Source organism: Mesoplodon bidens (genome assembly GCF_964165515.1).
Source record: "Mesoplodon bidens genome assembly, chromosome: 19".
NCBI lineage: Eukaryota > Metazoa > Chordata > Mammalia > Artiodactyla > Ziphiidae > Mesoplodon > Mesoplodon bidens.
The window spans coordinates 38,663,147-38,687,909 of record NC_138179.1 but is presented as its reverse complement, the minus strand read 5'-3'; the positions used below and the strand labels follow the sequence as shown (position 1 = coordinate 38,687,909).

Sequence of the window (24,763 nt, the reverse complement as noted above, 5' to 3'; positions counted from 1 at the left end):
ATTTAAAAACTCATCCTGGAAAAATAACTTTTGTGAAAATTCCACTCTGAGGCCGGCGGGGGGGAATGGGTAGTTACGTGGCATAGTGACTGCCAGCCTGGGATTCATTCCCCGGGGATCTCTGGGTGGGTGCATGAGCTGAGCCCCTCCTCCCCATGTCTCTAGTGGGGCTTCAGGACAGCATGTAGACCTCCAGCAGGCTGGAGACAGCATGCATGCGGTAGAAGATGCCAAAGGGCAGGCAGATGTTGACGATGGCTGCCCAGAGGGAGTAGCCATAGAAGTCCACCTCCATGGTGTTGCTGAAGTGAGGGCGGGCCCCGAAGGCAGGCATGATCCACAGCTGTGGGGACAAAGGGGTGTCAGGACCTGGCCCGGACTCGTGCCAGTGGGTCATTCCGTGGACTTTGCTGGGTGGGGTGGGGGCAGGATGGGGGTCCCAGCCCTCTGGTTTTGTGGACATTGAGGGCTGCGTGTTGCTGAGTGGGGACCTCGAGCATCTTGGGCAGGGCCTGGCACTCACTAAGGAGCTCAATAAATGTGCCCAACTGAACTTGCCTGCCCCCCAGCCTAGGGCTCCGCCTGTGATCACATCTCCCACGCTCAGTATGGCCCACTTGTGGGACTGGGGAAGGGGAGAAGAAGTCTCAATAGATGCTGTGAGAATTTGGAATAAATGGCTAAATCAGTAGCTCTCTCCTGGAGAGATGTGTGCAGGGTGGTGATGGTAGAATCAGACAGGCCCAGGGCAGGGGTTCAGGATCCTGCCAGAAGGCTCCCCCAGCCCTGCCCCCTATGAGCTCTGCTCTCCAGCTCTGGCCCCGCACCCCACCCCCTTCCCAGGTCTGGGAGGAAGTTGAAGCTGGAATCCTGCTTCATCCCTCACTATGAGCTCAGATAGTTCACGTATGGGGTGTGAGGCAAAGAATAAAGGCTTCTAGGCTAACCCCCCTTTCCCCACCGCAAATGTATCACATCCTTGGACACATCACAGCCCAAATCTGAGCCTGCTTCTATCCTATAAAATGAAGGAGTTGGAGATGATGCCCTCAGAGCTGATCCAGGCTCAGATACCTGGAGCAAAACGGCCTCCCAGGTGACTCCCAGCCTGTAGGCTCGGCCTTGGGAGAAGATGAGGGGGGGCCGAGGCTGGGAGCCACACCAAAGGTGGCCCGAGACAGGAGGAGGTTTTGAGCTTTATTGCTTCTACTGGTAGGTCAGAGATGGGTGACTACTCTTTTTTTTTTTTTTTTTTTTTTTTTTACCTGTAGGAGGGGCAATATTGGCAGTGGGGACTTCACCAGGAATGCGCCTCAATTAGGGGCGTGTATTTCATGTAGACCCACTGGGGTGGAATCCCTCTGGAGATGTGTTCTATATTGGGATATACCCACATTAAGGCTGTTTTCTATATTAGGGGTATTTTCTATCAAAGGTTATAGCTAAAAGGACTGTCTTTACATCGAGCAAAACTTCACTGAGGTGTGCTCTCTCTTTGGGATGTACTCACAGGCGTCCATGTTTCTCTGTTAAGAGATTTCCCTCCTGGGGATTATAGCTACACTGGGGCCTTTCTCTATTAGGTTGGAGCTACACTAGGAGTATTTCTCTGTTGAGATGCACCTTCACAAAGAGTGTTCTCGTACAGGATGTATATTTGTATTGGGTGAAGTCTGCTGCTCTACAGAGGAGTTCCTCTTGGAAAGGGGCTTTGCTGAATCGCCGGGGAGGGGGCGGCTGTTGTGGATGCTCCCCTCCCGGCCAGCCCGCCACTGCACTCTGCTGACAGACTCCTCACGCGTATGCTGGTCTCTGCCACTTCCTGTCGCTGCTCCGATTATTCTAAGAAGCAGGCTGGTCACAAGGTCCCGGGAACAGTCCCACCTCCCACCTGGGAGCAAGGGCCCCCACTCAGCTCCGTTTCACCTCCTCCCAGCCCTCACGTCAGCATCCCCTAAGACCCCTCCAGCTCTGCCTGCCTAGATGCCAGAATGCCGGGATCTCATTCTCCCTGTGCGCCCTGAGATGCTGTTCGCCCCCGGGGCTGCACCTGACTCTCCCTGCACCTGCTCCTTTCCTAGAGAGCCAGATGATGCTCGAGTGGGCTGGGGGGCAAGACAGAGAGGACCAAGTGAACAAACCTGAAAGAGCACCTTTCCTCGGCCTTCTCTTCCTCCCAGCCCACCCCCGTCTCTGCCCAGTTACTCACGATGATGTTGCAGAGCAGGAGAAACAGAGAAATGTCCTTCAAGCACCGGCATCTCCAGTGGCCCCTGGGGGCCGAGATGATGCTCACTGCTCCCTGAGGTCCTGCTGGGCTGGGGCCAGCCAGCCTGGGGGTGGGTGGGCAGGCAGGCAGGGTGTGGAGGGTGTCCAGGCTGGCAAAGGTGAGGCCGTGGCAGGGCACCTTGTGGGGAGTACCATGAGGCTCAGCCCCGGGGGGAGCCCGGTGGAGGCTCTCAACAATGAAAACGTTCTGGAAGGTGTGCTGGGCGATCATGAGCAGAGCATGGGCCAGGCTGAGCCCCGCCAGCAGCTCCCTGGGTGTGCTCGCCACTGCAGCCACGATAGAGTAGTAGGAGATGGCGTACTGGCCCAGGGCGGCACCCACCAGCAGAGCCACGTCCAGGCTGCGCGTGGGGTTCTTACGGTGGTCCATGGCCCGGTGGTCAAAACGGTAGATGACTGAGCCACTCAGGCTGACCAAGGTCATGAGCCCCAGACAGACGATGTTGAAGCTGTAGTAGATGACCAGGGCCTGCTGGGCGCGGCCCCTCTCCCCACTCAGCTGGACCTCGTAGACGATGAAGACGGCCAGCCCCATGATGAAGAGCAACAGGCCCAGGATCGGGCCGGCAAAAAAGGTCTCCCGGAAGAGGCTGAGCAGGGATGGGGTGTGGCTGTGGCCATGGGTAGAGGAGGCCAGCAGCCTGCCCACATTCTTCCACATGACGTAGAGCATGGTGGAAGCAAAGAGGCTGTACTCGATGTTGAAGGGGTACAGGTACAAGTAGCCCTGCTGGAAGATCTGGCAGATGGCCGTGTTGCAGGAGCAGTCTTCTCCGACTGGGCTGCCCACACGCTGCACTGTGGAGAGGGGGGCGTGGAGCTGCACTGCCCTCCCACCTTCCTGGAGGCCCCCACCTGAAGAACCTCACCCCTAGACTGTGACCTTTGGAAGGGCAGGGTTGCTATCCATCACCACTGTATTCCAAATGCCTTCACAGGGCCTGGCACATTCGTTCATGCCACAGATATTTATTGAGCGCCTACTATGTGCCAGAAACTGTGGGACACACCAGTAAACCCTAGCTAGGGCTCGATTAAGAAAAAAAAATTCTGAACTGCAGAGTTGCCCACTTCATCCTGTCCCATTCCTGCAGAAAAACACTCCCAACCCTTCCCCACAAGTAATGACCTCTGGCTGCCCAAGATAGGCAAAGCTCTGGTCCTAATAGAAGGTGGCCCACTTGGCAACCCCTAAAATTCAAGCTGCCTCGCAGCTCTCCCCAGCATCTGCTTCAGCCAGAAAGCAGCTGCTGTGCCCAGGTCTCGACCGTGACCTCCTGTCACTTTGGTTTGTACCATACTGATGGGAATCTCATCCTGCATCCAGAGTGTGCTCTGCTCTGTAGAATTCCTCGGACCTTGGCAGACAGCTCTTTTGATCCCCAGAACTATCTCAGCTGGTCTTGCAGAAGAAGGAACTGAGGCTCACTCAGAGAAAGTGGCTTGTGATGGCAGAGCTGACACAAATGACGTGACCCTCACCCCTGAGGCAGGTACCTCTCTGCACCCTGCAGCCCTAGCATGTAAGGTCGCCCACCTCCCTGGGCTGGGTTTAACCATCCTCAGGACCCCTCTGTATGTGGAGAGTGGCCCTTTTCAGTCCTGCTGGGCTGGGATCTCCTGTAGGCCTGGAGCCATGCTTTCCATTCCTGGACCCTCCCATACTGGGTGTGCATGTGTATTCCGGCAATGTCCAGGTGGATTTGGTCATCTAGTCTGATCCTGGCTGGTGGTGGTGGGGGGAGTGGGGGCTAGAGAAGTCCAGAGAACCAGGACCAGGGGAACTGTGGGCTCATTCTTCTTCAGCATAGCATACTGTTTCAAAGCAAAGATGGATTTCAACCGTAGTTCTCCAATTTCAAGCTCTGTGACCTTGGGTAAGCTACTTAACCTCTCGATGCCTTAGTTTCTGTATCCATAACATGGGAATACTAATAGTACCCATCTCACAGGGAGGTTGCAAGAGTTAAGTAAGATGGTGCTTAAGACCCTTGGCACAGTGCCTGACATATAGAGCTCAGAGAATTGTCACTATCGTTATTGCGATGATTACTTCTACCTTCTCCTCCTTGTCAGGCACTCCCTTCTGATCCCACACTTCCACCATTGAGCCACCCTGCCTCCCTTACCCTGTTTCTACCTTGATCACTCTTGCCCTTTCTTCCTGGAGCATGAATCCCTTCTTTGGTGGGACGGAGACCTGGACAGTGGGGCCAAGGCTGTACCGTCCAGGATGAAAAAATGCTCCCCTGTACTCTTCCTCCTGGGTCACCCACATCTAAACTTCTTCAGAGGCATGGCCTGGGGCAGGGGGAGGTCCCTGGCCTCCACCTTTGCCTCCATGCCCTCTACAAGTCCACAAAGCACCCAGCCCGAGGCCTGGCTGCCACGGGACCAGGGTTAATCTGAAGTGAGCACTCACAGTCCAGAGCGAGGCGGCTATGGCTGGTGTTGCCGTGAGAACTGCTGAGGGAATGGGCCTCGTGCACCGATTCATCCACCACGGCTGCCATCCAGATGGCCAGGTTGGTGGTGAGTGTGAACATGAGACCACATCTGTTTGGGGAGGGAGAGCAAAGAGGCCAGTGAGAGTCTTCGGCTCATTTTGGGTCCCCGGCATGGTGGAGAGCTGGGGATGCTCTCCTGGGAGATGGTGCTGAGAAGCAAGAAAGCAGGCAGACCCCTGTGTGAACAGGGAAGCTGAGTTTGGAAGGAACAGTTAGCCTGGCTGAGATGCCTTCCAAAAGAGGGCTGGGGGTGTCATGGGGTTCAGGCCATGGCTGGTCCCTCTCTTTGGGGAAAGGACATCTGTACATTACATACGCCATCTCACCAAGCACATCCCCCAAAACCTCCAGCAGAGGGTGGTGGAAATCAGGCTGACAAAGCCAGGGGGCCTTGGCTGAGACCCCACCTGGGGGCAGAAAGAGGACCCATGCCCCAGGTTGGGAAGCGCTCATCTCATGCCAGGTGAGCCCAGCCCCTGGGCATGGACACTGAGCCACAGACAAGGAGCAGGCACTCACCGAGTCAGGTCCAGGTGGGTGTGAACACAGTCTTTAGCGGAGTTGCAGAGAAAGTAAGTCTGTGATGAGAGAGAGTGGTGGGGTCATCTACTCTGCAGACGGGCTCAACCCCGAGCGCCCAGGTCCATGCCCAGCGCTATGTTCTTACCACCTCAAGAGCCCTCCTACTACGTGATCGAGTTTATTTCAGCTTTACAAAGTGAGACGTGAGCTTTTCTCTCTTTCTATTCTCTGGAGCGATTTGTACAAAACAGTTCTCTGTTCTTTTGAAGTTTGCAAAATGCCACCTGTAAACTCTCTGGGCTTGGTGTTTGTTTTCTGTTTCTTTGTAGGGTGGAGTTTTGACTGCCTAGTTATTTATTCCTGGGAGCAAGGCCAGCCTCAGAAAGAATCTAAGGGGCTTCTCAGCTCTCTCTGGCACTATCCCTGCCTCATCCTCATCCTTTGTTGCCCTGCAAGTCCTCGCTCTCACCTGGCTGCCCACAAATCCTTGCTGTGGTGTTTATTGATGTTGGGGTGTCTGTATTTCCATTTTGCCTGAGTATTCTTTTTTTTTTTTTTTTTTTTTTTTGCAGTACGTGGGCCTCTCACTGTTGTGGCCTCTCCCGCTGAGGAGCACAGGCTCCGAACGCGCAGGCCCAGTGGCCACGGCTCATGGGCCTAGCCGCTCCACGACATGTGGGATCTTCCCGGACCAGGGCACGAACCCGTGTCCGCTGCATCGGCAGGCGGACTCTCAACCACTGCACCACCAGGGAAGCCCCTGAGCATTCTTTAAAGTCAGAAAATGTAAACTTAAAACTATATAAATGCCAAAGTCATAAATGTGTTAAATTGTGGAAACCTGGGCAGTAGGGATGCTGTTTCAAGAGAGGGAAACATACACGTGGTCATTCTGGGCTGGGGAGGGTTCGGGTCCCATGTCCTGGCTTAGCTCAATCAGATCTTTTCAAGTGTTATTCATGCAACAAATAAAAAAAATGAAGTTGTTTGAAAAATCCCATATACAGGATACCCTAGTTCCTGAAAAAATACAGAATATAGGGGACATGGCTGTGGCCAAACTGGCCATGCCCACAGCAGGATGCTGAGCTGAGACTGATGCCCTCTATGGGCACCCAAGGAGGGCAGGTCAGGTTGCAGGAGACAGAGCAGCTGCCACAACTGACACCTCCTAGGTGTCAACTATTGGCACTGCTTAAGTTGAAATGAAATCGCTGGGCCCCTAAGTAGGCACTCACATTTGGATATTACTTCATTACCAAGTGCTTCCAGATTTATGGACTCACGTGATCTGCACTACAGTCCTATCCCCACCCTAATCGATTGCTCAGCGCAGAAGTGGAGTGGAGCTCAGATCTCCTGACTCCATGCCACGTGTGGGCTCTTTCCCACCACACTCCAGGACACTCCTCCCACCCACCTGGACAATGACAAACACAGCCTGGGTGAGAGGGTACAGGATTTTGATGGCTGACTGGCACTCAAAGGAACTGGAGTAGTAGCCGGTCTTGAAGACATCCATGACGAGAGTGCAGATCCCAAACAGCACCAGCCCACCTGGGAATGAGGGGCGGGGGGTGGATCAGAGTGGCAGGAGAAAATGATTACATATTTGAGGATGGATGGCCAAATAGTTGGATGATTGGGTGGGTGGATGGATGAATGGGGTAAGTGAGAAGATGGATGGAAGGATGGGTGGATGGATAGGTGGATGATGAATGGGTGGATGGAAGGATGGGTGGATGGATAGGTGGATGGAAGGATGGGTGGATGGATAGGTGGATGATGAATGGGTGGATGGAAGGATGGGTGGGTGGATAGGTGGATGGTGAATGGGTGGATGGATAGGTGGATGATGAATGGGTGGATGGAAGGATGAGTGTGTGATTGAGTGGGTGGATGGATGGATGTCCTATTGAGCCCCCATCCCTTTGGGGCTGCATAGATAAGGGGAAGGGCTCTTTCAACTGCAGCTGTCATCTGTTTTCTGCCCTCCATCAAAGTCTCTTCCATGGCCACCCTCTTTCAATCTTTAGAAAGGGCAGAGAAGTTCCACTCCATCCCTCTCTTCATCCCTCTTCCAGGACTCTTTCCTTCCCTCTTCTCCCTCAGTCACAGCTCACCTCACCCTCAGACACATCTAGCCTTGGGGGGTGGGGACTTCTCACCGGTCTACCTCGAAGGGCACCCATCAATTCCTGCGGGAGCCCCAGCCTCCAGCTCCCCGCCTGGGCCACCCCACCTCCGCCTACACCTCCCCTGGCACCTCGGAGCCAGATGGGGCCCGCGTGCGCGTCCCGGTAGGGGACGGCGTCGGTGTCAGGGCGGCGCACGGTGCGAAAGAGGTAGAAGAGGATCCAGAGCACAGCCAGCAGCATCATGGTGGTGAGCAGGGCGAACACGTCGGTGTCGTACAACGCCACCTTGTTGAAGGCGCCGCCGCTGATGAGCGTGCAGGCTAGGAGCAGCGCGTTCACGGCCAGCAGCACGGACAGCAGGCGGCCGCCCTTCTTCCACACCTCGCGGGGCGCTGCCCGCGGTGCCGGCGGGCTCTCCTTGGCGCCCGTGGGCAGCTCCTCAGCCATGACAGAGGCGACTGGAGGAGGTTGGAGGGGTCACTGTCGGGGAGGAGCAGACAGGACCCCAGGTCAGCCTCGAGAGCCCTCCATCTTATCCCTAGATCTGGGGACCCGAGGGGCGAGGGCTGCGGGGGGTGAAGGAAGCGCTGGGAAGGGGAAGAGAAAAGCCCACTATGCCGGTCTCGCGCTCGACGGGAGGAAAAGAGAAGCGGCTGCAGCCCCGTCGGACCCCGTCCAAGGTTCTCACTCCCCAGATCCGTCGGCCGGCTAGCCAGGGGCACCCACCTGGCTGGTCCGGGAGTCCGCGCTGAGCTGGCGGCCAGGGGGCGGCGAGTGTGTCCTCTTTCTAACGCCGGGATGGACGGGCGCTTTATACCGGGGAGGGCAGGGTGATTTACAGCCGCGGGAGCTCAGCTCCATAAACCTCTCAGTCCCACTCACATGATCCATCTTTTTCCCGGGCTGAATTTAGGGAAGAGCGTGCGGAGGCAGACAAGGTGAGATTTATATTTACCCGTTAAGAGGCGCCCCCTCCCCAGCTGCCCTGTCACCTCGGCGCAGCCAGCCTCGGGCGCGGCCCGGCACTGCGGCACCCAGCGGGCACCCCGCCCCCGGCGCCCAGCGCGCCCTGGAGCCCCGCTCTCCTGACGCCCAGAGCCCTGAGGGCTGACGCTCAACAGACGCCCCAAGGGCCCGCAGGCAACCCGACGCCCTCCCAGTCCCCGCGGCCCTGTAATTTTGGGCTCTGCTGCTGCTGCCCCAAGATCAGGACCCTAATGCCCCTTCCCCGACACCCTCACAGTGATCCAAGTTCTCTCTTCCTCTATCCCTTCCCCTGGTCCCTGCTGCGCTGGATGCTGCCCAGTCGGACTTGCGTACGAAGTTCTCGGCCAGTCTTCTAGCGCCTCCTGCTGGAGCGCGGCTGGCCCACCTCTCGCGAAACTGGCAGCCGGGACAGCCGAATCCCGATCGCTGACGGTCTGGCGGTCGGTCCTCATAACTCTCTTAGGCCCATTGTCCAAGGGGTCAGGACTGCCCTCAGACATCCCTCCCCAGCCCTTGGCCCGTTCCCTTGACGCTTAGAGACTTCGGGGGCCGCAGCGCCGCGGCTCTAGCGAAGACAGACCTCGGACTGTCCCCAGACTGGGTCTCACGGGGCGGGACGCTGGGGTGGGCACTTTTGGAGAGAGGCCGGGCCCGGTGTGCTCAGGAGCAGGGAGTTTAGGACCCAGGGGCAGCCCGGGGCGGCCTGGGCAGCGGGAGATCCTCCCCCTACCTTCCCCGCCCGCTGAGCGGCTCAGATGTCCGAGTAGCGGCGGCTCTGGCGCTCCGCATCCTCTGTCTGCGGCGGCGGGGGCTGGCGGCCCCGGCCCCTGCCCGGCCCCCTCCCCCAACCCCATGCCTCAGCTCTAACCCCGCCGCCCTCCCCCGCGGGGGGCATTTCCCTGTGTCCCCTGCCCGCCCCGTCCAAGTCAGGCGCCATGAACGACCAGTACCACCGGGCGGCTCGGGACGGCTACCTGGAACTCCTCAAGGAGGCCACCAGGAAGGAGCTGAACGCCCCCGACGAGGATGGCATGACCCCCACCCTCTGGGCTGCTTACCACGGCAACCTGGAGTCACTGCGCCTCATCGTGAGTCGAGGGTGAGTACCCCACTGTCCCCGCCCAAGCCCCGCCGGGGAGGACTGAGAGTCTCAGGGCCGCTCTAGGCCCCTGAGACACCACCCCCCAACTCCATGGCATCTCCCCCCAACCACTCCGCTGTGCCACCCTCTTCCCTAGGACAGACCCTAAGGTGGAACCTTGGAGATTGGCAGTCGTGGGAGGAGGAAACAAACTGAGGCCTGTGACATTTGTGACCTGGATGTGGGGCTAGGAGGAGAGGGACTGGGACTTGGGGGTCCATGATTGTGGGAGGGGCTTCAGAGTGAGGAGAAGGTGAGAGGGATCTCCTGGGTGGTATCACCGGGAAGCAAGAGTGAAGGGCATAGTGAGACCCGGAGAGAAAGAGCAGAAGCCTCAGAGGGGGCGCAAGGGGGGCTGGGAAAGGAGAAGCTCTTCACTGCCCACCCCCAGCCTGTGGTCCAAGGGGTCCAGCCGGCGGCCACACCTCCCCACACACTGGATTCCACACAGCTCTCTCCCTGCTCATCCCTGGGACTTGTGGGCACTGTCCACAGTGCCAAATGCCACTCGGTTCAGCCACTCCATTAACTCCCTCTGTGCCCCTCCCCCACCACGGGCTCCATCACCCTCCCTTTGGAGTTGTCTGGGGGACGAGTGGGCATTGAATCCAGGTGTCAGGGCCAGGGAAGGGGTTAGGAAGTAGCAGTTGAGGAATGTGACGTCCAGGGCCACTGACATGGGCTCCCTACGGCTGAATGACCCTGTGGACAACTTGCCAGCCCCAGCGGTTTAGTAAAGAGAAGTCAGGTTGACCTGGGGACCAGGGAGGCCTGGACAAGGAAAAGGGATGTACGAGATGCCCCAGGAGGGTTTACATGAACATCTCAGGCCCTGGGAAATCATGGTGGAGGGAAAGGGGCCCAGCTGGCCTGGTGCCAGGAGCTGGCCTGTGGTTTGAGCATGGAGTAGGTGGGGAACCCCCCTTTGCCCTCCCTCCACAGCTGCTCCCCGGGCCCAGCAACAGGTGGAAGCAGCCCCTAAGATCAGGCAGTGGAACCATGTTCCAAGACGCCGAGACTGGCCCCTGTCCTGGCCCCTGTCCATGCAAAGAGGTCACACAGTGATCTGCCATCCTGCTCCCCCCTTGGAGAGATTCGTGGGAGGAGGGGACTAGGGGGCCCCCCTTGGTGCACCAACCCCCCCCCAGCTCCTACAGAGGGTGAGGGTTGGTGCTTGATGGGGTGTGGGCCAGACGCCCAGTAGCTCCTGTCTCAAAGGACTTGAAGACCAGTAAGGGAAGTGGGGAGGAGAATGCGGGGGTGGGGGGCTGGGGAGTGTGGGCAGGAGCTGCTGAGACAATGAAGTGATTCTTCCTTCAGCCCTGCGGGGTGGCCCCCTCATTAGAGTGGGGCAGAGGGCCTGAGCTAGGTCCCTGAGGGAGGCGCAAGCTTGGAGGAGAGCCAGGGGGAGGGTGCCCAAGGGGGGCACAGTCTGGTGCGGAGGGTGTTGGAGGGGGCTGCGTGGGTCCCTTGGACCTGCCCGAGCTAGCCGCCTCACAGGGCTCCCGAAGATGGGGCCGCCCCGGGAGGGGAGGGCAGCTGGGCCCAGGCTGCAGGCTGCCCTTCCCCTCCCCTCCAGTCCTGGCTGCCCCCATGCTCCCCTCCTGGCCCAGGCCAAGACCCGACACCTGCTCTCACACGCGGCCTTGCCAGGCCTGGCCCTGCTCCCTGCAGACGTGGCCGTGCCCGGCGACACGCAGGCACGCACCTTCACACACTCCCCCAGGGCTCAGGCCCGGCACACACGACCCTCTCGTCCTCTTTTTCGGTCACTCCTGCACTGGCAGTCACACTCACCGCCGTGCCTGCCTAGAGACCCAGACTCGGCCCTGGCCCACCACCTCTCTGGGCCAGCTCCCCGCCGGGCCCCATGAATAATTCACTCCTTTCTCTCTGGGCATTAAATATTTATCCCCTGAGATTCCCAGCCCTCAGTTCTCTTGGGGAAGGCCCCGCCCCGGCCCCGCCTTCTCTGTCGCCCCACCCACTGCGAGCCTGGAGCCATCTTTAACCCTGGGCTCGCTCGAGCTGCGCCCGGAGGCTCCGGGCTGCGTGTCTCCCGGAGTCAGAGGAGAGATCTCGGGCCGTCGAGTCCCTCTGGTGTGCCTGTGGGGAAGCTCATCCAGGCTGGGCGCTCCACCCCCGGCAGCCGCTGCCGACTGCCTGCCTGCCTGAGCTTGCGATGGCTCATCACCCCTCCCCGCGTGTCCTCCCTGCAGGGGTGACCCGGACAAGTGTGACATCTGGGGCAACACGCCCCTGCACCTGGCAGCTTCCAATGGCCACCTGCACTGCCTCTCCTTCCTGGTGTCCTTCGGGGCCAACATCTGGTGCCTGGACAACGACTACCACACGCCGCTGGACATGGCCGCCATGAAGGGCCACATGGAATGCGTGCGCTACCTGGACTCTATCGCGGCCAAGCAGAGCAGCCTCAATCCCAAGCTGGTGGGCAAGCTGAAGGACAAGGCCTTCCGCGAGGCGGAGCGGCGCATCCGCGAGTGCGCCAAGATGCAGCGCAAGCACCACGAGCGCATGGAACGGCGCTACCGGCGCGAGCTGGCCGAGCGCTCGGACACGCTCAGCTTCTCCAGCCTCACGTCCAGCACCCTGAGCCGCCGTCTGCAGCATCTGGCGCTCGGCAGCCACCTGCCCTACTCGCAGGCCACGCTGCACGGCACCGCCAAGGGCAAGACCAAGATCCAGAAGAAGCTGGAGCGGCGCAAGCAGGGCGGCGAAGGCACCTTCAAGATCTCCGAGGACGGCCGCAAGAGCGTGCGCTCGCTCTCGGGCCTGCAGCTGGGCAGTGACGTGATGTTTGTGCGCCAGGGCACCTACGCCAACCCCAAGGAGTGGGGCCGCGCCCCGCTCCGGGACATGTTCCTCTCCGACGAAGACAGCGTCTCCCGTGCCACACTGGCGGCCGAGCCTGCGCGCTCGGAGGTCAGCACCGACTCAGGCCACGACTCCCTGTTTACCCGCCCGGGCCTGGGCACCATGGTGTTCCGCAGGAACTACCTGAGCAGCGGGCTGCACGGCCTGGGCCGCGAGGACGCGGCGCTGGACGGCGCGGGCACGCCGCGGGGTCGGCTTCAGAGCTCCCCCAGCCTCGACGACGACAGCCTGGGCAGTGCCAACAGCCTGCAGGACCGCAGCTGCGGGGAGGAGCTGCCCTGGGACGAGCTGGACTTGGGCCTGGATGAGGACCTGGAGCCCGAGACGAGCCCGCTGGAGACGTTCCTGGCCTCCCTGCACATGGAGGGCTTCACCTCCATCCTGCGGCAGGAGAAGATCGACCTCGAGGCGCTCATGCTGTGCTCAGACCTCGACCTCCGCAGCATCAGCGTCCCCCTGGGACCCCGCAAGAAGATCATGGGGGCCGTGCGGAGGCGGAGGCAGGCGCTGGAGCGCCCGCCGGCCCTGGAGGACACAGAGTTGTGAGTGCCCAGAGCCTCGGTGGGGATGGGAAGATAGGGCTTGTAAGGCCCTGGGGTGGGCGTGGATCTGTCTGCCTTTTCGGGTGGGGGATAATAACTAGGTCGCCGTCAATTCCAAGAGGCCCCAGTATTTACCCCCCAATTCGGAAAAAGAAGCTGCCAGTGTACATTGCTGATGTCAAATGCACCTCGATTTTGAAGAAGTCAAAATGCAGGAAAATGGGTGTCTTTGTATGGATGAGACCCAGTAGTCATAGTAGTCACAGCCGGGACATTTTGAGCCCTCCCATCTCCTGGGTACTGGAGTTGCCCTTGCACAAGTCCTCTCATGTGCAGGGGCTATATCCTCCCCATTTTACAGGTGAGCAAGTGGAGGTTCAGAGGCTTAGAGTAGCTCACCCATGGTCCTGCTGCTGCTCAGTGCAGAGCTGGGCCTGATCCCTGGTCTGTGTGGCTCTAGAGCCTAGGGAGGACAAGGTGACTCCTGTGGGATGGAGGGTGTGGCAGCCAGTCATCTCACCAAACGCCCAAGCCCTCAAGGCAGATATTTTACCTACTGGTCCCTGAACCTTGTAACCAGAAACATGAGCAGATACTCCCAACAGGGCCAACAGTGGCCTTGAGGGCAGAGTTGTCATGTTCAAAAAGCCATCATGGGGAGCCCAAGGCTGCTGTCAAACTGGCAGTGCTGTTGGCCCATCCCTGCCCTGACTCTCCATCCTGGCATCCCACAAGCCCAGCAAACACCGCCGCCCCCTTTTGGTATCTATGGCCTTTACCCTGCATGGCTGGGCAGGGGTGGGTTTGGGAGGAAGTCTGGTTTAGAGTTTGGGGCCAGCGTCCCCATCCCTGATCATCAGTCTGCCTAGAGAGGGTAAGTGGTCAGAATATTTGGTCCTGACTTAAAATGCTGTCTGCAAAGGCCCTTATCTGAGGTCTGTTTCTGTCTCTTTCTCCACAGATAACAGGGGCTCCTATCCCCATACCAAAAAGAGTTGCAAGTTGCCACACCCACGGTGGGACCACGAGGTCCTCACAGTTGCCAGCCCTGCAGCTCCCCAGCCGCTTCCCGGGAGCGAGGACCATGCGGTCATCTCCCTTGAGAGCCTGTCCCCACTCTGCCGCAGAGGGTATGGCCTGGAGGCACCTGGAAGGCCAAGAGAGTGACTCAGAACATCAATTCTGAGGGGTTCTGGGGCCCCTAAGCCACCTCTCTCTGAGTGGCTCTAAAGCACGTGTGCATTCGTGGAAGGCCAGCCCCAGTGCCAGGGCAGGGGCCACTAGATGACCAGCCCATCAGAGCTGGATGGGAGCGTGTGGTGCGAGTGGGCATGGCTTGCCCCGGGGCCATTGTCTGTCCCCACCCCTCCTCTACGGGTCCTGTGGTCTGCTCAGTCTGGAGACTCCCCTCCTACATTTTTGTGCAGGAAGAGTTTGGGCTGCCTCCCCTCCCGCTGTACACCCCAGAGAGGAGGTTCCCAGCTAGACTCTTCAGCCAAATGCCCCAGCTTTAGTCCCCACCCTGCCCCAAGCACGGCCAGTCCCCTTGTCCTTCTCCCACTGGCCATGCTGGAGAGTTGGAGTGCCAGGCTGGGCTGGGGTGGGGGTGACTGGTGCCCTTCCAGCTTACCCCGGGGTGGGGCCCAGCCTGACTCCGCCCTCCCTGCCCTGTCCTTCTCCACTCACTCTCTCCTTGGTTGTGCAGCCTGGTGCCCCCAACCCCAGGGATCCCAGAGGGTCAGGGCAATAGATCCAAGGTGCTAGAGCGACTGGCTACAGTATTATGGCCTCGAGGCTTGGCGGGCATCTCTGGGCTGGGGAAAGGCATCTGCCAACTGGTTCAGAGTCTCCCAGGCCCAAACCAGGCAGAGACTGGTTGTGGCTGGGTGTCCAGCCTCGTGTGGGCAAGTCCTGCCATGTGGACACGGGAGCCTGAGGATGTGGACAGTCTAAACTGCTGATTGTCCCCAGGTCCCCAGGGCTCTGGGCAAGGTCTGGAAGCAGCTGGGTGGCTGCCCGATTCTGCATGGGTAGCGGGTAGGGGAGAGTTCTGCACGGGTCCCTGCTCTGTGATGCTGGTGAGACCAGGGGAAAGGCCAGCCTCAGAGGGTCCTCAGACCAAGGTCACGGACGTGGGAGGGTCACTCAGGAGCCCACACGGTGTGCACATACACACCGCATGCAGATGTGCCCTTCCTCCTCTGTCAACAGTGGTGCCCCCGTCCCTGTCCTTCAGCTTAGGAAGCAGCTCCTACCGGGAGCATTGCCACAGCCCCCAGCTTCTTCCTGGTCCCCCCTTGGCTGGTGCAGGGGAGAGAGAACCCCCCCAAAATGCCACAGGCCTCCCTCTGGTGTGTCTGTCTGAGCGTGGGTCCCTGGGCACACACCTGCTCAGAGCTGGGGGCGTGATGGAGGTGGTCCCTGTGCCCACACTGAAGGCTTGGCCGCCTGCCACTGCCACCCTGAGCCCACTGCAGTCCTTCTCCCCGTTCTCTGGGCCTGGGGCCACCCCCAAGTGCCGACTTGAGTTTCCCGGAGCCCCAGGTGCTGCTCTTTCCTGTTCCCTGTCCGTGTACGGCCTCAGTCCCCTCCCTGTTCTCTCAGTGCTGGGGTGGGGGGCGGGCTCCCCGATTCCCACCACTGTACAAGGTACCCCTCCCTCAGGCTCATTATAATTTTTGTAGAGAACCTTCTCCATCCTTGTCATGCCTGTGTCTTGTTTTAATCATTTGTGGGTGGGAGACGGGTAGGGTGAAGAAAGCAAGAGGGTGGAGGCGGGAGAGGGAGAGGGTCTTTTTGTGCCTATGAGGACTTGGCCCTCTTCCTTGGAGGGGGTCCTGGGATAGATGGTAGGGCACTCCCCCACCCCATGCATCTCTGCAGGGCCCTCCCTCATCCCCGAGTCTTCACCTTGCTCTCTCTCTGGACCCAGAATTTAGAGCTGATGGAGAGGGAGGGTTCAGAACTGGGACAGGAGACCCCCCCAGCAGCTGAGTGAGGACGATGGTCCAGGCCTGTCCACTGCAGCTGCTGAGGGCAGGTCAACACTTCCTGCCTTCCCACCAGGTCCCCCTGAGCTTCTCCAGACATGGGCAGACGCTGTACACTAGGAGGCTGTCACCTATCACCAAGGTCCCATGAGCCCCGATCTCAAGGCCCCAGCCCACCCCTGGGGGGCCTCCAGTGGGGTCTCCATTTCCCTCATCACCCCAGGCAGCTCATGCAGCAGCCCTACTTAGAGCCGTCCTTTCTCCCAGGGGTAAGACTTCCCCTTAAGCTGCACGACAAGGGGCTCTGTTTTCTTAGTCAAGTCTGGGAAGGGGCCCTGGAGTCATTTTGTTTCATTCCCTAAGGCTGCTGGGCCAAGTGCTTCTGCCAAGGGCACTTCAAGACAGCCTCTTCCCTCCAGCAGCATCAGAAATGTCCACAGGACATTGGTGCAGCAAGATTGCCCAGCAACCATCTAGTGATTCTAGGCCACCTCCCTCCACTTTACAGATGGAAAACCTGAGCCCTATGGAGGGGAAAGTCCAGACCCAGAACACAGGCCTCCTGACTGCTGCCATGCTTTCCTCACCTCCAGGCTGCCAAGGGGGCCAATAAAGACTCGAGATTCTGCCCTCGGACGCTCCTCGTGGCTCCTCTGCCCTGCGACCCCTACTGGCCGTCCTGGTCACTGCACCTACCTCACTAAAGACCAGCCTCCTGGCACCGCTGGTCCAGGCAAGGACATGGGGGTGAGCACTCGCAAAGACAAGATAGAGGAGGTCGGAGCTTCAGCGTGGAGGCAGAGACTAACTGGAAGCAGTGGGGGCTGGAGCTTCCATGGGTCAGTGTGGCTGGAGGGTAGAAGACTGGAGTGCAGGAGCAGGTGTGGTGCCAGGAAGCCTGAGGGTACTTTAAACACAGTGAAGGGAAGAACTTTACATGGTAGGGACTCAGCTTTGTCTACTTGCCCCCCTAAAAATTTAGATGGGGGTTAAGGAAATTCTAAAAAGCTAGAATAATGAATGATTCTTTGCTTTTGGGGATTAGAATCTGGTGCCAATATGGACACTTGCCCTGGGAAAATGCACGTTGAAATACATATACACTCATATACAACTTTCCTTGTAATTCCAGACAGCTCCTGAAGTGCGGAGAGGTCCGGGGACCCCAGGTTAAGAAGCATTAGTTAGACTGCTGTGAAGTTACATCATAAATGAGATTACCGATTTGATGGAGGTGGGAGTGGTGGAATCAATCAGAGGCAGGAAGGACCTCCGGGTATGTGGCACAGACTTCTCTCTCTCTCTTTTGTTTTTTGGCTGCTCTGGGCAGCATGCAGGATCTTAGTTCCCCGGCCAGGGATCGAACTCCTGCCCCCTGCTGTGGAAGCGCGGAGTCTTAACCACTGGACCGCCAGGGAAGTCCCACAGACTTCTCATTTTACAGATGAAGTAACCGGGGCCGCATGGCAAGGGGCTGGCCAAAGATCACAGAGCAGTCAAGTGGGCAAAGTGACACTAGGTCTCATGATGCTACCCATGGTGCCAGCTGCCTCCTGTCCCCAAGTTAGACCAGTCCTGGACAGCACCCTACCCCTGTCCTCCCAGCATGTGCCTGTGTCGCCTTCTCGGAGACAAGCCTGGGTTGTACGGGAGGTGGCCATACTCAGGAGACAGCCTGATCTGGGCAGCAAAACTGGCTCTGCGCCTTTTTAGTTGTGTTGCTTTGGGCAAGTTACCCCGTCTCTCGGAGTCTGTTTCCTCATCTGCAAAATAGGTATTACAGTTTATTATAATATATCAATAAGTGTTAACCTCACAGGTCATTAGGAGGGTGAAATGATGATGCGCGGAAAGCACTTAACATGCTGCTCGCTATTTACTGCACATCAGTTACTAATGATCACGGTTATTGGTGGTCTGAAACAGGCCCGTGGGGCACTCCTTGCATCTGTGGTCCCAGCCGCCCAGTAGGTGAGTCCTAGGCAGTTCCAGGGAGCAGTCCTGCTTTTCTGACCCCTATATAAGAGTGAACCCGAGCCGCACCAATCACACTAGCTCCTGGAGACAGCCCTGCGGGCATCCGCATCTGACCAGCAGGGGGCGTTGACAATCCAGCCAGCGGTTAAGAAATAGTCAGCTAGCCACCATCTAGTGGAAGGACCCAGGGAGAAGCCAGAGCTGTTCCTGAGGTGCCCAAGGAGCTGGGTATCTTTTACGGAGGGCGAGTCGCATGCCCACTGGCCTGGGTCCACCTCATGCTACTGTCTGAACTTGACCAAGGCAAGTGAGGGGTTTTAGCCTTCATAGGTGAAGATATTGAGTATCAGAAAGGTTTTCTGGTGTGCCCAAGGTCCCAGTAAATCAAGAAAAGTTCAGGATCCCTGACCTTTGTCCCTTCTGCCACCCCTATGCCCAGAGATAAGCTTTCAAGTTTTTACTATCAATTGTTGAGAGCTTGTAAGGTGTCAGGTGCTTATGTTAAGCACTTTATATACATTTACCCCTCACAATAAAATCACAACCCTATGAACAAGGACCATATTATGATTATTATCCCCTTTTACAGGTGGGAAAACAGAGGGTCAGAGCGGTGATATGACTTGCCCAAAGTCACAGAGCTATTAGGAGGTGACCTAGGCCTCAAGGACAAATGTCCGTGATACTGAAACCTGCGGGCCTAACCCTGCGGGCCTAACCACGGTGCTGTAGGCCCCCAAGCACTTGTACTGTACCCTTTGATGGGGGTTGTCCTTGATCTTGGGTCCCCTTGACCTGGGCATGCCTGGTCCTGAGCAGGTGCCAGACTCAGCCTGAGGTGGGGTGGGGACATGCTGGCAGCTTCAGCAGCCCAAGCACATGGTCTGAGACAGAGTGCTCACCTGCCCTGGGGGGAGCTGGGCTGAGAGAGGGCAGGTCGGGTCATGGGGCCACCGGACAGGATACTGGGGGACAGTTTGGGAGGGTAAAACTTTGTGTCTCAGGCCTGCTGAGATGGGGGAGCAGGCTTGCACAAGTATTTTCTCCCAGAGAGTCTGCCTGCTTTCTTTTTGTCTTCTTGTCTCTTGGTCCCATTTCTCCCTGTGACACTGGGACTCCTGGTGTCCTCCTCTCTCCCCCTCTTTCTATTATCTCATCTCTCCAGGTCTCAGTCTCTCTTGGTGTCTGTGACATAATCAGAAATAGATAACTGGTCTCTGCTCCTGGCTCCTGACACAGAGCTCCTACATCCCTTGGAATTTCCTGGGATGACAGGGCCATCTTTTGTTCTAATGGGGTGACTCTGGGTGGGCTCTTTGATGGCTTCAGGATGGGGGCTGGTCACCAGAAAGACCAGGCCACGATTAGAAGCTTGAAACTTGCAGCGCCACCCCCCATCCTTTGTGGGGAGGGGAGAGGGGCTGGAGGTTGAGTTAATAATTGATCATGATGAAGCTTCCATAAGAATCCCTAAACGACAGGGCTCGGAGAGCTTCTGAGTTGGTGAACGCATCCACACGCCGACTCCACGTGGAGTTGGGTACAGAGGCTCCTGCACTTGGGACCCTCCTGTACCCTATGTATCTCTTCATCTGGCTGTTCATGCATAACCTTTATAATAAACCAGTAAATGTAAGTAAAGTGCTTTTCTGAGCTCTGTGAGCTGTTCTAGCAAATTATCGAACCTGAGGTGGTGGGTTGTGGGAACCCCCGAATTTCTAACCAAGCTGTCTCAGACCTAGTCAGGCTGGCTCCCACTGTGCTGTGTCTCATCATGATGGAGGGCATTTACTGAGCGCCTGCTGTATGTCAGCACTTGACATCTGTGATTTCGGTGAATCCTCATGACAGCCTCATTTAATAATGACAGGGGATTATTAAACCCATCTGACAGAGGAGAAAACCGAGACTCCAAGACACCAAGTCATTGCTCAGGTCACATAGCCAGTAAGAGCACAAACAGGGCCTGACTCGTCATCTGTCTGACCCTGGACTGGCTGCCTCTCATCACCCTGTTTCCTCCAGGAAGGTTGAGGGCAGTGAGCCCTCCCTGGGTTTCTATCGCTGAATGACTAACTCCTATGGGATTTGGAGCCCGAGGTGGGGAAACTTCTGGCAAGTCCATTCAGAGCCCCAAATGCTTGGTCTTTCGAGAAAGCTCTTGGGGCATGCAGTGTGGTGAGCCCTGGAAAGCTGCAAATCCCCCGGGCACTATTTCTACCTTCATCTACTCTGACTTCTTTATTCCACAGGCCTGGGAAGGTCTGCAAGGGCAAGTGTTCTGAGGGCTGCGGGACCCTCTCCCTGCTTTGGATGTACACACATCTGGGAAGTTGCCCCACTGGACCCTGAACAGTAACGGGTGGGCAGGGGAGGGGGCTTTCTCGGGGGCAACAGCAGCTACCAGTGGAGGCTGGCCCCTGACCTCACTGCCCCACGGGGGCTCTCTTTATCCACAGAGTCAAACTGCCCCTCACAGCACTGTCTCTTCAAGTCTCACAACAGCCATCTGAGCAGGGCAAGGGCAGGAAGGCATTATTTACAAGCACCAGGTTCAGGGGGGCAATGACCTGCTAGGAACTGCATAAGCCAGGATGGCTAGTCTGGGCCATTCGCACTGCTGTACGCGGCCAGCTGCCTTCTCCGAACACGTATCTAGCACTTTCTACATACCGGGCGCAGCAAACCCACGAGAACGGTACCACTGCCCTGCCTCACGGGTAAGGAAACCGGGGCTCAGGCAGGTTAAGTCATTTCTCCAAGCCTCTGAGTGCAGAAGTGTCAGGGCTGTGGGATTCACACCCCAGACTCTCCTTGGCGGCCCCAACCTCCCCCATTCACTGTGCCGCCTCCCCCGGCGCTCACCCTGCACGAGGGCGGCTCAGGGGCTCCCCAGGTCAGAACAGGGGCTCAGCTGGCCGGGTCTGGGGAGGTGGGAGGGGGACAGGTGGCTCTCACTGCCTCTACTTCCTCCGTTCCTGTTGTCTCCTGCTCAGCCTCTCAGCTGTACCACTGACTGCTCTGTGCCCATGTGTTGGCGTGTGTGTGTGTGTGTGTGTGTGTGTGTGTGTGTGTGATGTGGCGAGGACCCTGATGTGGATCCATGATGCATGGGGTGGGTGTAGCAGATCCAAAGCTTCCTGTGAAGCTTGTATGTATTTGTGAGCCTGAGTGTGCTTGTGTGTCTCTGTAGTTTTGCTCATTTATCTTTACTTCGGGGTTTCCAAGTTTCCTGGAGGAGAGGTGTGTGCGCGCGCGTGTGTGCATGTGGGTGTGTGAGCACACACAGAGGCTCCATGACTTTGTCTAGAGTCTGTTTTAGGCTCCCCCTCCCACCTATTACCTGTTTTTAGGGCCCCAGCTCCTTTAGACTGGAAGTTTGAAGCTCTGGCCGCCCACCTCCCGGGCCCATCCCTCACCTTGAGCTGAGGGTTCCCGCAAAGCTCCCTCCAATCTCTCTCTCGGTGACAGGCTTGTTGGGGTCAGAGCCCCAGGGGAGGGGGTGGGCGGGAGGGGGAGAAGGACCAGTGGTCCAGAAGGCAGGGAATGGGGTAGAGACACATCTACCTTTTGGGGCAGTCAAGGTACCAAGGGGCCTGGTGGGCCCTGCCCCTGGGTCACGGTACCCAGATGGGGCTCACAGCTCTGATGCTTGCTGGGAAGGCCAATTTGTTTTTCCAAGCCTCGATGTTTTTCGTCTGTAAGTGGGAATAATTATACCCCACCTCATAGGCCAGTTGTGTGGATAAACTACACAGAGCACTTATCGGAGCCTTGACACCCAGTAGGTAGAGGACCAGCCCAGGGACCTGGTCGAAGGGAATCTGGAGATGGGGGAGGGCTCAGTGGGCACCAGCCAGGCCTGGGCATATCTGAGCTGGTGGCAGAGAGAACTGTCATGCTGAGTTGTCCCCCAAATGCCCCTTTTTATGCTCATCACACCTGCACAGTATTGCAGAGAAGTGGGAGGAGTCATCACACTCCTGAACCCCAGGCCCCTACACACACACACACACACACACACACACACACAACATGTGGGCAAGGAGGAGAATAGAGGGAGTGAGCATGTTCAGGCCCTTTTCTCACTGGAAATGGAAACCATTTATGAGTATCATTACTGATACCAATATACGTTAGATTTAAACCATAACAATAGCTAAGGTAACAATAATGTTATAATTACAATAGCCCAAGAAATGGCATTACCTTGGTGACAATGCATCTACCTTGAGCATTTGCCCTTTTATTACCTACCTGGTAAAGTACATAGTATCACCTTCATCCACTCCGAATCACCCTCTCGGAAAATTGAGGCCCAGAGAAGCCAAGTGATTTACCTAAGGTCACACAGCAAGGACGGGAACCTGGGGGTGTCTATGTCCAGAGCCCCCCTCCAGACACTGTTCTCGGCTGCCTCCACACTGTGCAAGAGTGTCGGCCCTTACTCCCCGCTCCAGCCCTGGCACTCACCCCACTGGGACCCCACACCCGCTTCAGGCTGCTGCATACCCCAGAGTCACTCACACACACTGGACTGTGGTGTTGCCCTGATGCAGGGGGAGGGACCAGATGACCCTTGGAAAACCTCATGAGGCGGCAGTCTGTGTGGTTGAGCTCCAGCCTTGGGTTTTCTATTACCTAAGTTGCTGAGGAAGCCTGGGCCTCCGTTCCTGTAAGGTGGGGACGGACGGATGGCCCCAGAGCCTCAGCAGCATCCCCGCCAGCTCAAGGTCGGGCCCTTTTCCCTCACCCCTCTTGCTCCCTGACCTGCCTCTGGGCCATCACCAAGCTGGCTGTGTCCCCGCAGAATGGCGAGATAGAGGCCGCAGGTAACTATGGAAGTGTGGGGGAGGGTCCTTCAAGGTGAGGCTGTTGCTGAGACACCCTGTCCATGTGGCCCGGCCCTGCTGGAGCCAGAAGCACTTGGGGTGCTAGTCCCACTCTCAGCTGACCAAGATCTGAGCCAGAGGCCAGGCCACTTCTCCCCTAGCTCACTCAGCCTCACCCCTGTGAATAATGCCACTTGCCCCACAGAGCTGGGCCTCCCTGGGCTTTGATGATTTGGGGGGTGGCATCCATGGGTGGAAGACAAGAAAGTGTTAAAGACCCATTCACCTAGACTTAGAGCACAGAAATGGCTATATTGCTGGCAGGAGGTGACTTTCTAATCCACCCTGTGCCCCCCAGCCTCCCAGTCCCAACCCTCCAAGTCTCCAAATCCATCCCTGACTCTCAGGATGCCCCCTCCAGGCCTGGGGCCAGGGCTGGTCTCCCTCCCACCCTACACCAACCACAACAATAATTAACCCCAATGAACCCCAGCAAATAGAAATCTGGATCGCAGAAGGGAGGACTCATCACTGCCCCAGGGTAGGGAATACCGGAGGTCCCAGGAAGGCCAAACCCAACATCATCTAACACCACAGCCCCCATGCTATTGATGCCTGGGTAGGTCCATGAGCACCCAGCCTCTTGGGGTCAGAGAGGAGGGCTCACTTGTCTCAGGCTTGGACTGGAGTCTTCTCCACCATCTATTTTTTTAAATATATATATTTATTTATTTAGGCTGCACTGGGTCTTAGTTGTGGCATACGGGATCTTTTTTTTTTTTTTTTTTTAGTTGCAGCATGAGGACTTCTTAGTTGTGGCACGCATGTGGGACCTAGTTCACCTACCAGGGATCGAACCAGGGCCCATGGCAGTGAAAGCGCAGAGTTCTAACCACTGGACTGCCAGGCAGTTCCCCATATTTTATTTATTCTTCTCCTGTTGGGGGACATTTGAGTTGTCCCCAGTTTTTGCCTATTTTGAGTACTGTTGCTATAAATGTTTTTGTATGTTTCTTTGCATTTCTGTTGAGTATATACCTAGGGAAGTGTTCAGCTCGTTGAATTTTAAAGGGAAATCTGCTTTGCTGTTTTGTTGTTGCTTTAGTTGACTTTACTGAGGTGTAATTAACTATAATAAAATGCACCCATTTTTGAGTGTGCATGTCAGTGACTTTTGACAGATGTCTGCATCCACGTAAACACCACCACAATCAAGATACAGATCATTTCCCTCCTCCTAGAAAGTTTCCTCATGTCCCTTTGTAATGAATGTCCCCCACCCACTCATCCCTAGGCAAGGACTGATTTTATTTCCTTCTTTTTAAAAGAATATTTATCTATTTGGCTGCATCGGTCTTATTTGAGGCTCACGGGCTCTCTAGTTGAGGCGTGCGGGCTCAGTAGTTGTGGCACATGGGCTTAGTTGCTCTGCGGCACATGGGATCTGCCCGGACCAGGGCTCGAACCCGTGTCCCCTGCATTGGTAGGCGGATTCTTAATTACTGCGGCACCAGGGAAGTCCCTGATTTGATTTCTATCACTATATATTAGTTCCGCCTGTTCTTGAATTTATAAAAGGGATCATAGAAAGTAATTGTGTCTTCTTACCCTCCGCATAATGTCTGTGAGATTACATCTATCAGCTCATCTACACTGTTGCCTGCGCCAACTCCTCCTTTTTATCATGTAGGTTGTGTGAGTGTATCATAGCTGCTGTGTCCATTCTCCATTCTCTGTTTCCAGCTTGGCTATAACGAATAATGCTGCGATGATTGTTCAGGTTCACGTGTTTATATGGACTCGTTTTCATTCCTTTCGGGTGAATACCTGGGAGCTGAATTGCTGGGTCATAGAGTAAGTGTATATTACCTTAAAAGAAACTGCCAAACTGTTTTCCAAAGGGTTTGTACCACTTTCTACTCACATCAACAAAGAATGAGAGG

General features: G+C 57.0%; 2 protein-coding genes across 4 annotated transcripts; one reads left to right on the top strand and one right to left on the bottom strand.

The window, feature by feature from the left end:
• Positions 1 to 172: 172 nt before the first annotated feature.
• Positions 173 to 7,903, bottom strand: OTOP2 (otopetrin 2; the record flags this gene model as incomplete). Its single annotated transcript, XM_081219999.1, has 6 exons — positions 173 to 343; positions 2,210 to 3,087; positions 4,712 to 4,845; positions 5,316 to 5,374; positions 6,739 to 6,875; positions 7,585 to 7,903. 6 exons carry the CDS (start codon positions 7,901 to 7,903, stop codon positions 173 to 175), a joined length of 1,698 nt encoding a protein of 565 aa, XP_081076125.1.
• Positions 7,904 to 9,098: 1,195 nt separating this feature from the next.
• On the top strand, positions 9,099 to 17,270 carry USH1G (USH1 protein network component sans; the record flags this gene model as incomplete). Of its 3 annotated transcripts, XR_014014027.1 has the most annotated exons (5): positions 9,099 to 9,542; positions 11,804 to 13,021; positions 13,983 to 14,151; positions 16,605 to 16,758; positions 17,144 to 17,270. XR_014014027.1 is itself a non-coding variant. In XM_081219814.1 (3 exons), exons 1-3 carry the CDS (start codon positions 9,379 to 9,381, stop codon positions 13,984 to 13,986), a joined length of 1,386 nt encoding a protein of 461 aa, XP_081075940.1. In that variant the 5' UTR covers positions 9,099 to 9,378. The 3 variants fall into 3 exon arrangements, 2 of the variants coding, with proteins under 2 accessions (XP_081075940.1, XP_081075941.1); XM_081219814.1 differs by lacking the exons at positions 16,605 to 16,758; positions 17,144 to 17,270 and having other exon boundaries at positions 13,983 to 15,680; XM_081219815.1 differs by lacking the exons at positions 13,983 to 14,151; positions 16,605 to 16,758; positions 17,144 to 17,270 and having other exon boundaries at positions 11,804 to 13,025.
• Positions 17,271 to 24,763: the final 7,493 nt, after the last annotated feature.